Source organism: Pipistrellus hanaki, assembly GCF_964339955.1.
Source record: "Pipistrellus hanaki genome assembly, chromosome: 10".
NCBI lineage: Eukaryota > Metazoa > Chordata > Mammalia > Chiroptera > Vespertilionidae > Pipistrellus > Pipistrellus hanaki.
In genome coordinates, this window is record NC_140512.1 from 18,261,451 (window position 1) to 18,275,520 (window position 14,070).

Consider the following 14,070-nt stretch of genomic DNA (forward strand, 5'->3'; position numbering starts at 1 on the left):
GCATTTATTACTTAGGACATAGTCCATTCTTGGCAGATGAGGAAATGCTCAAAATGGATTTATAATTAATAACATTTCTGTTGTTATTACCGTGGGGCTATGTGGTTATGAATGGCAGATGTGTTTTCTATTCATTGGCCATGTGAATGCCAGGATCACTCCCTAGCCTGGAGTTTTCCTCCTGGACGGGCCTCCTCCACCTAGAATGCCTCCCCCTTCTTTGCCTCAAGCATTCCTCCTGCGCACTGTTTGTGTTCCTGCTCCTCACTGCTTCTCCTTTGTCTCAGATTTGGCGTTTTATTTCCTGTCATTCTAAACCCAGAGTGTCGACTGTGCGTCACTTTCCCATCTGGCTCTGTGTGCGCGTCTTGTCTTCCTTACAAAAGTTGCACAGTTGCCTCTGGTCCCAGGGCTAATCAGGCACTGGGCCTTTCTAGCCCTCCACTTCTCTAACTGTAATTCATTGTGAACTGTATGTCAATCTAACCTAAAGAAATCGTAAATGTTTTGTTAATTATTATACTTGCAGAATTATTTATGCTATGCACCCTGGAGTATTTGGAGGAAAGTGTGCTGATGTCTAGAGTAACTTACATTAAAATGCATAAAACCTATGATGGATTGAGGGATAGAGAGATGGGTGTACAAGTGGATAAATGGTAAAGCAAATGTAGTAAGATGTAAATTGTAGCATCTAGGTGGTGGGTATACTTACCGTGTAATTCTCCAGTTCTCTCAATTTTTTTGTATGCTTGTAAATTTTCATAATAAAATGTTAAAGGAAACAGAAAACAACAACAAATGAACAAAAAGTCATGCCACAAAAAAAGCAGGTTGGTTTGCTTCAGTGCTTTGAAGCCAAAAGCTCTAAATACATGCTGTTTTCCACAAAGTAGTATTTTTCTCTTTTCTGCTTCCGTCTGTAATCCTCAAACAATAATAAACATGTGTATATATTTTAATTTTAAAGCCAAAAGAAACCGTTTTTCTGGGAAAAGAAACCAGTACTTAGAGTAAGACTTGCCAAGGTTTTTGTGTTCTGATGAATACATCGCATTGAATGCAGGATGGAAAAACTTTAAGTTTAAACATTTGTACTATGTTGTTTAGTGATATGTCACTTGTTTAATTTAGGCCTCTGTAAAAATTTGCAAGAGCTGAATGTCTCTGACTGCTCAAAACTCACGGTGAGTATAAGAAGCCTATTTTACTGTTGTTTGCATAGCTTTGGGCCTGCTCTGTTGGAATGCCCATACACAGAGGTGTTGCCAAAATATATGCCTGTGTGCTCATTTAAGATTAAACACGGAAAAAAGCAAACTATGTTAAACATTGGCAAGAAACGTTATTCCTACTTATTTAATGCTCTTACTAACCCTGTAGATATATGTCCAACGCTGTAGTCTTCGGGAAGTGGAAACAATTCAACAACTACACAAACATGCACCATGTTCATATTTAAGGCCATGTGTCTGTGAGACAGAAAAATCGGGACCCCAGAAACAATAGGCTTATGTTCATGATCTCCAAGGTGCCAAAGAAGCTGGGAATGAACACGTGGACCTAGCCTCCTCTCTCCTGGTCCGCCTCCAGGCTTTCCTCTCCCCTCAGGCTGTCTCCCACCCTGTGAGCACACTGATCCTCTCGCTAAGAGGCGGATCTGACTGTTTCCTTTCCAGTTTCCATCATTTACACACATACTCACCATTTACATTATTGGATAAAGTCAAAGCTCTTTAAAATTACTGTTCCTTGGAGACCCTCTGAGGCCTTGCCTCTGCCTCCCTTTCCAGCCTCATCTCGCTCCAAACCCTGCACACACATGGTTTCAGCGACCATAAGCAGTGTTGCTTTCTTTGCTGGCTCGCCAGGCTGCTTCTCACTGTTTCACCTTTGCTCAAGCTGTGCTCTTCGGTTGGAATGCTCTTTTCCTCAGTCCTCAGGTGCTGCTATCCTCCTTGGCAGGCTTCAAGGCTTACTCTGGACCCCACCGCCTTTCCCAAGACATCACAGACTCCCAGGGAGGAGTTTGCTGCTGCTCCTCTGGGTAGCCCTCGTAACAGTCCTATGTAACCCTCATCACAGTGGTTCTGCCTCCTCCACTAGCCCAACAGGCTCAAAGGCAGGAGATGTGTCTCATTTTTTGGGATAGTCATAGCTCAGAGCACAGAGCATAGGAAATACTCTATAATACAGAGTGGGGCAGAAGTAGGTTTACAGTTGTGAGTACATGAAGCACAGAGTGTATTCTTGTATTATTATTTATTAATTATTATAATTTTCCACATCAACAACTGTAAACCTACTGTTGAAACTTGAGCTTTCATCTTGCGTTGACATTGATATATGTTATAACTAACATTTCAAAAATAAATAAGATCAACCTAGAGAGGGAGATAGAGAAGGAAAAAGGAAGGGAGAGGGAGAAAGAGAGGGATAGGGAGAAGAAGAGGGATAGGAAGAGGAAAAAGAAGAGGGGGAGGGAGAGGGAGAGAGTGCATGGATGAGAAGAGGACTTGGTATTGAATTATGGGGAATGTTTACTTTTAGGGGCAGTCAGAGAAGAAACAGTGAAGGCTCTTGAGAAGGAATAGAAAAATAGGTTGAGAATAGAGAGGTATCACAAAAGGCAAGAGAGCGAAGTTCCAGAAGGAAGTCACCAAGTTAGCAGGGCCTCCTAGATTTGAAAACAGAGAGTGACTGGTGGCTTTTGCTAGAACAGTTTCCATGGAATAGTGGGGCAGAAATCTAATTGTAGTGAGCTGAAAAGTGGACAAGAGGTGAGAAAATGAGCGTTAGGTATAAACCTATTGTTCCAGAAAAGTGACTAAGGGAGTGGCAGAAGAACGTAGAGGCGAGGAAACCTGTGTTAGGTTTATAGAAGCTGGAGGAGACTCACTTGAAGCAACGAATGGAGCAAGTTCCTGAGGTGACAGGAAGGACTAGAATGAGGGGCCTGATTGTGTGTTGCCCTCATTAAGCACCAGCTCCAGGATGGATCCACGCCTCTTGGCAGAGGTGAAGAGACGTCATGAGTTGGCTCCTCCTTGCTGCTCCCTAGTCTCACCATCATCCTTTCTGTTAACTTTCTACTCTACTTCATTCTTCCTGTTGATATATTTTTAATTTCTCTTTATTGATGAAAGTATTACAGATGTTCTCTCCCATTGACCCCTTCTAACCTGCCCCAGACCTTCACCACATTATTGTTCTGTGTCTTTAGGTTATGCATATATGCATACAAGTTCTTTGGTTGATCACCTCCCACCCACACCACTCACCCCTGCCTTCCCTCTGAGCTTTCTGTGGATATTTTTAGTATCCACTATGTTAACGATATATAGGGTGTCCCAAAATATGGATACACAATATGGATATACTTTGAATAATTATAAAGGCAGAGTTTATTAAAATATATTTCATCTTTAAAATTGAGCTATCAGCTGTTAAAGTTTGTATACGTTTTTCTGGGAAACCCTGTATTTATCTCTATTTATATAAAGACATATAGGGAATTTGTTATTTATTTTTGATGTTATAGGGATTTAAAAATGAATCAAGTTTTAGTTCTTGCCTTCAGGGACGTTCGGTTCTGCACTTAACTGATCATAGTCTTTAAATTTGGCTTTCTAATAGTAAAGTCAAAACAATGCCACCTATATTGAATTTGTGAACATCAAAATATGTTCCAATTTTGGAGTCTAATAATATACAGGGACTTTCCCTTTGAGATAGAATGGGATACCAGTTTACATTTAAGGAGTTGAGTACCTTTCATTCAAAAAGCTTTCATTTCTAAGGAGCTTGCCTTAAAATATATTACCTTCAGAAGTGTTTAAGTGCATTGTGGACAAGTTCATAAACCATTCTGCAATGTAGACACTCAAACAGTTCTTACATTTATATGTTCTAACATTTGGGGTTTGAACTTAAACTTATTTTAAATATTGAGAATAGGATTCATTTGCGTTTTTTCCAAACAGAAAAATGCAGAGATGGTTTGCCTCCTCCTATCACAGGGAATAGCAGAGTCCTCTGATACATAAAGCATACTCCATCTTCCTTTTCCTGGTCCCCAAATTCTCATCTTCTCGGTGGCTGCCTCCCTAATGGCGCATGAACCAGCTTTCTAACCTCCTCTTGCCCCAGCTGCATTGTTGACAGAGTCTTCCAAAAGGTCCACAATCACTTTGATATCTGATGGGTATCGTGAATATTTTTTGAAGACAGATTTTGTTTGTATGAACTGCAAACAATGCCGCACAGTATGGTTGTTCTCTCCATTGCTTCTGGGAAAACTATACTGTAATTTCCACATAACTCCAAATCCTACATTTTGGTGGTAGGGTTTCTAGAAAACTGCTGACAGCTCGAAAGCAGTGGCAAGAGTCTAACGCTTATGGAAAGCTCTGCCCTTGCATGCCTGCGGCATTGGCGCGGAGAGCCTTTCCTATAGCAGAACCACAGTTTTACAACCGGGGTCCTCTTTACAGTGTGGTTTGCTGGCCCTGTAAACCAACCAGTTCCTGTCCCAAGTGATAGGAGCCCAACCTGCAGGATTTTATTACTTTAATATCCACGACTCCAGGAAATAGCTAGGATTAATAGAATGTTAAACATTGATGACCCAACTGAAAATAAACTTTTGCAATCCGTAGTGATGTTCGGGGTGACCGTGTTGGCCACGCAGGGCTCTTCCCCAGACCGCATCCCCTAGCCAAGTGACAATTTACCTCTTCCTATTCTTTCTAGAACCAAATGTACCATAAATATTTAAAACTAGCTGACCGTTTCTGTGTTCCTGGGGAGACTCACCAACCATCATTAAATAAATAAAAACCCGCTGCTACTCATTCTAGCGTGTTTATAAGTAGTTACCCTACAAGAAGCAGCTCCATTGCAATCAAGCTTGCAGTTCATCCCGTCTTGTAAATGTCCATCTAGGACTCATGCTCGAAATCACTGTTTGTTTTCTGTCTCTCTCAGGTCACAGTCATCCCATTGTCTCATACTTCAGGTTCAGTTCTCTGGGGGAGAGTTGCTAGAATCTTTGAGGTCCTCTCCGACAGTACTCCCAACTCTGAATTTCATGTAGCCTATATTCTACTTTAGGCCACCTCAAACTTGCCATACATTTGGTGAAAACCTGTTTAGCTGTCTTAATATATTCAGGAACAGAACCATAGAAACTTAATTACACACACACTCGCATACACATACATCTATAAATAAATATAGATGTGTAAACATCGGCTCACTTTTGATAAAGTCCAGTTAAGAGCATTTACGATTCCTGTATGATAATTTCGGTAATCGATCCATTTTTTAATCGCTTTCATGCATCTGAAGAGTCAGGAGTGTTTCACCCTTGAACAGTTGAGGTCAAATTACCTGTCAGAGAGTTGAACTTGTGAGAATTCACATTTTAATGTCGTGTCATTGTGACGAAATGGAGCTTTATTTCCAGAAAAAGGGGAAGTAGTGGAGCTTCGAGCAAAATCAATACTTCTATTAAATCTGATTTACTACTAATACCAAAGAATATGAAGAGACCACACGCATATAGTACTTTTTGGAGCAGGGAGAGAGAGGATAGAGAGGATAGCACAGCCTATGAGGTTTTGATAAGGCTCTTCTCTCCGTTCATGCAGGACGAAACAATGAAATACATCTCTGAGTGTTGTCCTGGGATCCTGTATCTCAACCTGTCCAACACATCTATCACCAACCGGACCATGCGGCTCCTACCCAGGTAATGCTTCTTTTGTTTGTATTGCACTGAGAAGAATGACGCTCCTTTAGGCTTGGGCTTGCTCTAGCATTCCCCAAAGGCAGTGCTCCTTTTACCAACACCCCAATACTGCGGCACCCCTCTTCTGATAGCAGGACTATCTTCTCCTTGCTTGGTGGGCCCAGGTCCTCTGCCTTAGTTTGAGTTAGGCTCCGCTGTCTCTTTCTGGTCCCCCTTCCTGGGCATTGAAGCTGGGACTGCTCTACAATAGGATACCTCGTGCTTTCAGCCCCGCGTCCCAGACTCCCCGTTGCCATGCTCTGGTTACCTCTTGGAACATCTACCACCTCCAGGAAGTACATTAATGAGTTTGGCAAAAGTCAACAAAACCCTTGTGTGAGAATTGATTAGCTACGAGGAATTTACAACAGGGAGTATTGCGGATTTTACTATTATTTGTAAGTCGTGTGCTATACATCTTTTATATCTGTGAAATGTTGTTCCGTAATCTTGATATTTCTGGTTACAGAGAAGTCTAAAGCCAGCCTGATTTTTTTGTTGGTAACCTATTTTTTTTTTCCTGCTAAGATACAAGAAATTTCTTTTCTCTGAGATATTAAAAGTATTTTCCAAGTTTAATTGTGTTCTTTCAATTAATTTTCCTGAAACATAGTAAATCTGAACATTAAAACAGCTCTTTTCTCATCCAAGGAAGGTATTTTTCTTTTTAAATCTATTGGATTTATTCCAGTTTTATCTTAAGAATCCCCTTTTATATTAAGATCAAATTTTTAAAATATATATTTTTATTGATTTCAGAGAAAAAGGGAGAGGGAGAGAGAGATAGAAACATCAATGTGAGAGAGAATCATTGATCAGCTTCCTCCTGCATGTCCCACACTGGGGAATCGAACCCGCCAACCTGGGCATATGCCCTGACCAGGAATCGAACCATGACCTCCTGGTTCATAGGTTGATGCTCAACCATTGAGCCACACTGGCTCGGCTAGATCAAATTTTTATCCTTGTCCTTCAAAGCTGTCCTCTTCTCTCCCATTTTTATCTCTGAATACATTTCCTATACAGAGAGCGTAGCGAGCATACTGCATTCTTGATGTCTCTCACAGTGTGTTGCAAGGATAGCAATATTTTGGTAAACGTTTGATAACTGTCCAGGGTACAGGGAAAAGGGATGTTCTGATTGGTGGAAGTTACTGATTTCTGAGGTGCAAATACTTCCACCATGGCTGGTGTTAAGCTACCAACATGACGTCACTGAGCGTGGAGTTGGGAAGCAATACCCAATGGGCTCTTCTCTTGTGAGCTGGAGTTCTATCACTTTCTCTAATCTTACAAAACATCACTCGCTACTCTTTTTTAGACATTCCATATTAAGATGTATAGTGTATGCATACATGGGCATGAGTGAATGTGTGTGTGGCAACCGATAGAAAAATAGGCCCCCAAATGAGAATTTTGTTGTGATTTTAACTTTCAGTTTTTGCTATTTAAAGAACATTTAGGATAAATGCTACTAAATACTGATGTGTGTGTGTGTGTGTGTGTGTGTGTGTGTGTGTGTTTTGTCATCTGAAAAAATGGACACTAACTTCCTTATCTATTATGAAAATATATTTCATAATGATTCTCTATTTTTGCTTTGTTTTTCATTGTTTCAAACATGCTTGGGTATGCGAACGTGTTCTTTAAATAACCAGAGAAATGTTGTTTGTTGCTGCTGTCATTCTCTCTTCAGTGCCTTTAGCAATTCCCCCCCAAAGAAATCCTTTGCCAGAAGAAAGATGTAATCTGTTTGCCCTTCTTGGTAACATTGATTTGCCAGGTTTTTAATTGAATATTTTTCCTCTCTTGGTTGGGGACTTGTTCAGTTTTCTAAAGTTGAAAATGAGGGCTAGCCACAGCTCATGCCCATTCCAGGACATTTTTTGCTTCTAAATGTTTCCTGAACGAAACCTTTTTCTTTTATTCCCATTTCCACAACCTAGGTGGCACTCTCAGCACCTCATCTGGCACAGCATCCTGAGGGGTCAGTCCCTGGTCTCTTTTTCCTTTCTTCAGCTGGCTTTGCCTTATGCTGCAAGAAGTATCCCCTGGAACCATAGTCTGATCATGTCTTTGACCTGCTTGAAGTCTTGTCTCTTCCCTGTTCCTTTAACATTATCTGATCAAACTTATCTGCCCAGGTTTCCCAAGGCAAGTGCCTCACTCTGGTCATCTGATGGCTACATGCTTTTCTTTCTCTACAGCTGGAATGCCTTTCTTCTTATCTATGCTAACCCACAGCCTTTGTGCCTCAAGTCACCCCATCTACCAGAAGTCTCCGTGGTTTCTCCTTCCACTGAATTCTAATAGCAACATTCATTCATGTATTCATCATATATTGGTGAACTACTATGTGTGAGCATGCTAGGCAAAGAGTGGTCATTAAAATATTATGGAGCATTATATGTGATAGTGGTGTGGTAGCTCATTATTTTTCGTATAGATGAATCGATCCTTCGGTTGGCTTGGAAACTTCTTATTGGCAGACATTCTCATGCTGTCTAGTCTCACCAGTGCCCATCAGAGTGGAGCAGAGAGAGGAAGCTGTGGCCTGGACTGGACGTCCTCAAGACAGGAGGTCAAATCACTGCAATTGGCTTTTCTGTAGGGATTCTATCATGCGAAATGGCCTTTGGGAAACTAAAGAGCCCACACACTCAACTCAAAAGAATCCACATGTGAATTTTACAAAGTGGGCCTTGTCTTGGTGATTTTTTAAGAGAATTTTTTGGTAAAATACATAGTGATTTTATATTCTTTCCAGTAGTAACTGCCTCAAGTATTGGAGATCTAACACAGAAAGTCTCAATTCTTTGAAGTAAAAAAGCCAGAAGAATGGAGGAAAAAATTATCTCTGTAGTTTCTATAAGAATTGTGGTTTCCTAAAGACTATCATAACAGTAGAAAAGTAAATAACAAACAGAAACCTCCCCTTACATTAGAAACTTTTAGTTACCAAATAATTAGGAAAAGATAAACACTAACTGCAAACACTGCCTCAAAGCATAATTAGGATAATAAAATTGTTTCTGGGTTGGGAAAATCATGAACCAGATCTTCCTCATGTAAGGGTTTCTTTGCCAAGATTCAAAATAAAAAGTAGCAGTATTGCATAAAATTTGCCAAGTACAGTTTTATTGTCAACTGATACTTTTCCTCAGCAGTTTGACATCTGTGGCCCTATAAATCCCTAGAAAGGCCTACAGGCCACTCAAGATTCCTGAATTTTGCTTTCAAACCAATGGTCCCCATGAGGTTGAAGAGTGCCAGCTAGCGACTTTCAATCTGGGAGTCATTTCCTCTAATGAAAACCTCTTTTGCCAGTGGATCCCCCATGGGGACCAGGGATAGAATTCAGAAGTTCCTTGAATTTTGATGTGGGAAAACCTCCCTCTATTTTCACTAATCTCTAATGGAAATGTAGGTAAAATGTGGGACCCTTTCAACCATTTGCACCACAAGCATTTTATTATTTTTATTCATGTTACAAATATTTCAAAATAACATTGGCACGTGCCACTACTTCAAAATCATGGTAGACCTCTTTTAGATCATATAAAAATATTTTGATAATGACTATCAATATGATTGGCTGCTTTTGTAATCTTAAGTATTTTATTTTATGCATCAGTAACATTATGCTGACGAAGGATCCATAGATCTGAATGCTATCTGACACACAAAAATGTTAAGAACTCCTGTTCAATTCCCATTTTTGTTTTTGTTTTTGATAACTGATCACATTGACTTTAAGAAATTAAACAGTAGGCTTGGATCAGATTTAAATACATTTGAATACTCATGATTTTGTAAGAAACAGTTTTACTACTATAGTTTTTTTAAAAAAAGATTAACTGATATACATAGCTGAAAAATGGGATGAGAAGAATAATCTGCAAATGAGTGGGCAGCACGTGAGAGGAATAAAAATGAAATCAGAGATTGTCAATCTCACTGGAGTTGAAAACGATTAAATATGGCATTACCACCATGACCAAAATGAGGATGTAGATGCAATGTGAATCAGTTTCATGTATCACTTTTGTCAACTGAGTACTCCATTAAATGGAAGAAGATAGAACAAGCCTCACAGGAACAATTAATGTGTATTTGAGATAGTAGCAATAATAGCAATATATATTTTTAAAGTCTCTACCATATATCCCTACTGGTTTCACACACACACACACACACACACACACACACATATATATATATATATATATATATATATATATATATATATATACACACACATACACACACATATATACATACATATATGTATATATGTATGTATATATATGAAACCAGATTGAATGATATATATATATTCCAGATTGAAAATATATATATATATATATATATATATATATATATATATATATATATATATATATAAAATATTTGTATTGATTTCAGAGAGGAAGGGAGAGGGAGAGAGACAGAAACATCAATGCTGAGAGAAAATCATTGATTGGCCGCCTCCTACACGCCCACACTGGGGATCGAACTCACAACCGAGCACATGCTCTGACAGGAATCAAACCATGAACTCCTGGTTCATTGCTCTACACTCAACTACTGAGCCAGGCCGGCCAGGCTTCCTGCTGTTTATAATCATCAAAAATCACCCTCAATATAATACCATTACACCTATGTCCTCATGTAACTGTCACACCTCTAGGAGGAAGAGCAGGTAGGATTACATCCCTGTTGAAGATGAGAAAACTGAGCATCAGGAAAGCTGGAGGCACCAGCTAGGGTTAAAAAAAAAAAAAGTTAATATAATCTCCACTTAACAACTGCAGAAACAATCTGAGTGGTTAGGGAAGTTGCAATAAGTGTCAAAGCTGAGATTTGAATCCAATTTGGTCAGAGTCCAAAACCTTGTGTATTTCCCATTGTGTCCTGCTGTCTGCCTCTCTACTCCTTTCTCTGAATTGGAGAGCTGAAGGGTTGTTAGAAATGATGTCCATCCCCCCCCATCCCCAGAAAAATTGTACTTCACTCATTTGAATCACAAGGGCATACTCCAGGGAGAGGAAAATAAAGCATTTCCAAAACTTTGGCCTAGCTCTTAGCTAACTGAAGGGACCCAGGAGAGGGGCTGTGTCTTTGGGATGTCAGTGCAGCTTTTTCCTTCACAGCCCTGCCCACCCAGCCACTGGGGATCCAGAAGGCATCCCCGTCTGTTCTGTTGAATCTCACAGGCACAGCAATTACCAGAGAAGAATCTGTGTTCTGAACCAAATGATTCTCCATGGAATGGAAATCATTGTATCATATACATGTGTTTTTCAAATTATCGGAATAAATCTGATTAACGGCCAGGGCTCGCAGATCCTATTTCCCATTTAGGTGAAGGTAAACTCTATTATTCATTTGTGGGCTTTTGCTGGATAAAGAGGCATTTTCTTTCGCTTTGGTTCTCTGTGCTTTCCCATTTGCTGTTAAACTGTTGCAGACCACAAATCAAGAGCATGTTGTTAATTTCATTACAAGAGCAGGCAGTAGTGGGAGTTCTTGTACTTTAAAAAAAATGCCAGAAGAAAGAGGATCTGGAAAGCTGTCCACAGAGAGCCCTCAAACTGTGAGCTTTTGCATAGCTCATCCTAATTACCTCCTCCTACTTTTTTTTTTTTTTTTTTTTTTTTTTTTTTATCCTGGAAGCTCTCATTTTGGTCACTGTGGTAATGCCATATTGAATGGGTTTCAACTCCAGTGAGATTGACAGTCTCTGATGTAGTTTTCATTCCTTTCATAGGCTGCCCACTCATGTGTAGACTCTTCTTAATCCATCTTTAAGCTCTGGATATCAATCAGTCTTTTTAAAATTATAGTTATGAAAGTGTTACAAAATCATGCACATCCAAATCTAATTTCTCAAAGCATTTGCTGATCATGTCCATTTTAAGAGCCTGTTGTGTTCAACTTTGCCTCCTTTCTGTCCAAATCTTCACTCTCATGTAACAGTTCATCGCCATTGAAATGTTTACAAAGGGTTTGTATTTCTAGACATTTTTGCTCGTTACTTTGGAGCCTCAAAGATAAAACCTCAATGCAACAATAATGCAAACTCAGTAACTTTGCTTTCAAACACAAGCCAACTTCCAAACAATGCGAACGCACAAGCCTCCCCGCCCCCACCACTCCAGGCTTTTAATCTCAGCTTTCTTCAAAACCTAGGCACCTCTTCCTTTTCATCTGAAATGTAATTAGGCATTTATCTAGCTCCTGCAATCTCCTTTCCTTCACAGGAAGAGCATGAACCATAAGGTTCAACTGTTGAACGTTTGCCAGGAGAAAAAGACTCACGTACAGTTTTACTTCTCTTTGTCACAGTGGCTTAGGGAAAAAAAAAAATAAAAAATGTGAGAAAACGACTATAGTCAACTTTCCTTCCCCTCTCCTCTCACCCTGTCTTTTCAGGCACTTCCACAACCTACAGAACCTGAGCTTGGCTTACTGCAGGAAATTCACAGACAAAGGTTTACGGTACCTGAGTTTAGGGAACGGATGCCACAAGCTCATCTATCTGGACCTTTCTGGCTGCACCCAGGTTTGTCTTCTCAGTCCTCCCTGTCCCGCAGCAGGCAAGGACGGTCTCCGGAGAGCGGGCTGCAGGCAGTCCCCATGTTCCACCGACGCTGCTGTGCACGGGCTGCAGCACGCTTCTCAGAGGTTTTAAATTACATGGCCACAGCTGCTTACATTTTCCCCAGGACCGCTACTATAGGCTCCTGGCGTCCCTCCACGGGGGTGTCACATCCACAAGCAGGCAGAGCTCATTGGATGATGAAACAGACCACTCCTGGTAGATACTCTTAGCAGAGGCCAAACCTTGAAAAATTTTAAAAATTGCTACCAAGCTACGAACAAAGGAACACTCTTTTTTTGAGGGAGAATTTGCAGGGAACTTTCTGAAAAGTCAATTGGCTCCCGCATGGGCTTTCAAAGAGTAAACAAGCATGCTCCAGATGGGAGTGTAAGAAAGAAAATGCAACACGGAGTGTAATTTTTAGAATCGCATTCTGTCCCTGGGCTGTATAGCATGCAGATTTGAGATCTATAGGGGGAAGTGTTTAACTATGAAAAAACAGGTTAAAGAAATGTGGGCAGAAAAATAGGGTGGGGTTGTGGAGGGTGGGACACGGAACTTTGGCAATAGGTGCTGCGTCACTGATAGTTTCTTCTGCTCTATTTTGATCGATATAAGTCATAATTCTTTTAACTTATTTTCTGTGTGTTTTATTACTATTAGTATCATAGTATGCTCATTGAAGGATACTACAATAGCACAGATGAGAACTGGCTGAAATATTGATAATTACCATTTATTGAGTTGTTACTATATGCAAGGCACCAATGTTGAGTGCTTCACACATATCAGACTTAGTCCTTGCACAAATGCTGTGGAGCACGTATTTATGATGCCCTTTTAGAAATGAAAAGACCCATGTTGCACTCTGATAGACGTCTGTTGGTAGATTTCTCAGTTTCATGGTTACTAGGCAGTGGGGAGGACATAGAGGAAAAGAGAGGAGGACTCTAAACTAAGTCTGAAACATCTAGAATTTACATTTTTAAGGATCCAATGATGTGCAACTTGCTGAATAACATCTACCATCGCTCTTATGACCTGGATGGTCTTGCCTCCAGCTTGACTAAGCTTTTGAAAGGCTTCTCTCTGAGTGTTGGCCTCTAACCTCCTTTTTCTTAGAGCATTTATTTACTTTAGAAAACTTACAGTTGTACATTCTTTTTCTGTTCCCTTTGAGATGAAAATATCTTAAAAAGCTTTTTTGCCAGTGTTGCAACCCAGGACAGTCTTTTTTTAGTATCTGGGAGCCATGCTTTGAAATGTAATCACCAAGGGAGATTACACCGGTATCTCCCAGTCTCTTCAGGAAGATAGAAGCCTAACTTTGATATGGGAGTCCATTAGCAAACACAGATAGCTTAATCCTGGAGAAAAATATTTGCCAATTCAGGAATACCCATATGTGCATGACATAGTCCATTGATCACTCTTTTCCCTAAATATACATCCTCTGATATTTTCCAGTAGCTCACCGTGTGCTTAAAAATCCCCCACATAAGTGTGACTTATCTCCTTGTTCTTCTCAGTTTTCATGAGGTAATTACTAGGCAGTGGGGAGGACATAGGGGAAAGGAGAGGAGGGGAAACAACACACAACTCATACAAAACACAAGTACACTTGCACAAGTGCTAAGCACAAACATTCTTAGACATAGAAAAGTAGATACTCTAC

General features: G+C 40.1%; 2 protein-coding genes across 3 annotated transcripts in view; one reads left to right on the plus strand and one right to left on the minus strand.

The window, feature by feature from the left end:
• The window catches only part of LRRC17 (leucine rich repeat containing 17), a 28,752-nt gene extending 16,321 nt beyond the window's left edge, over positions 1-12,431 (minus strand). The window contains exons 1-2 of one of the 2 annotated variants that reach the window (XM_084897839.1): positions 12,297-12,392; positions 1,377-1,472 (exon numbers count right to left, since the gene is read on the minus strand). The gene's annotated coding sequence lies outside the window, so the exon portion shown is untranslated. Of the gene's footprint in view, positions 1-1,376; positions 1,473-12,296 lie in introns of both variants that reach the window. The other variant, XM_084897838.1, reaches the window with a different exon arrangement.
• LOC311629334 (F-box and leucine-rich repeat protein 13-like) lies at positions 3,305-12,602 on the plus strand. Its single transcript, XM_084897305.1, has 2 exons — positions 3,305-5,752; positions 12,098-12,602. Exons 1-2 carry the CDS (start codon positions 5,544-5,546, stop codon positions 12,483-12,485), a joined length of 597 nt encoding a protein of 198 aa, XP_084753431.1. The 5' UTR covers positions 3,305-5,543; the 3' UTR covers positions 12,486-12,602.
• Positions 12,603-14,070: the final 1,468 nt, after the last annotated feature.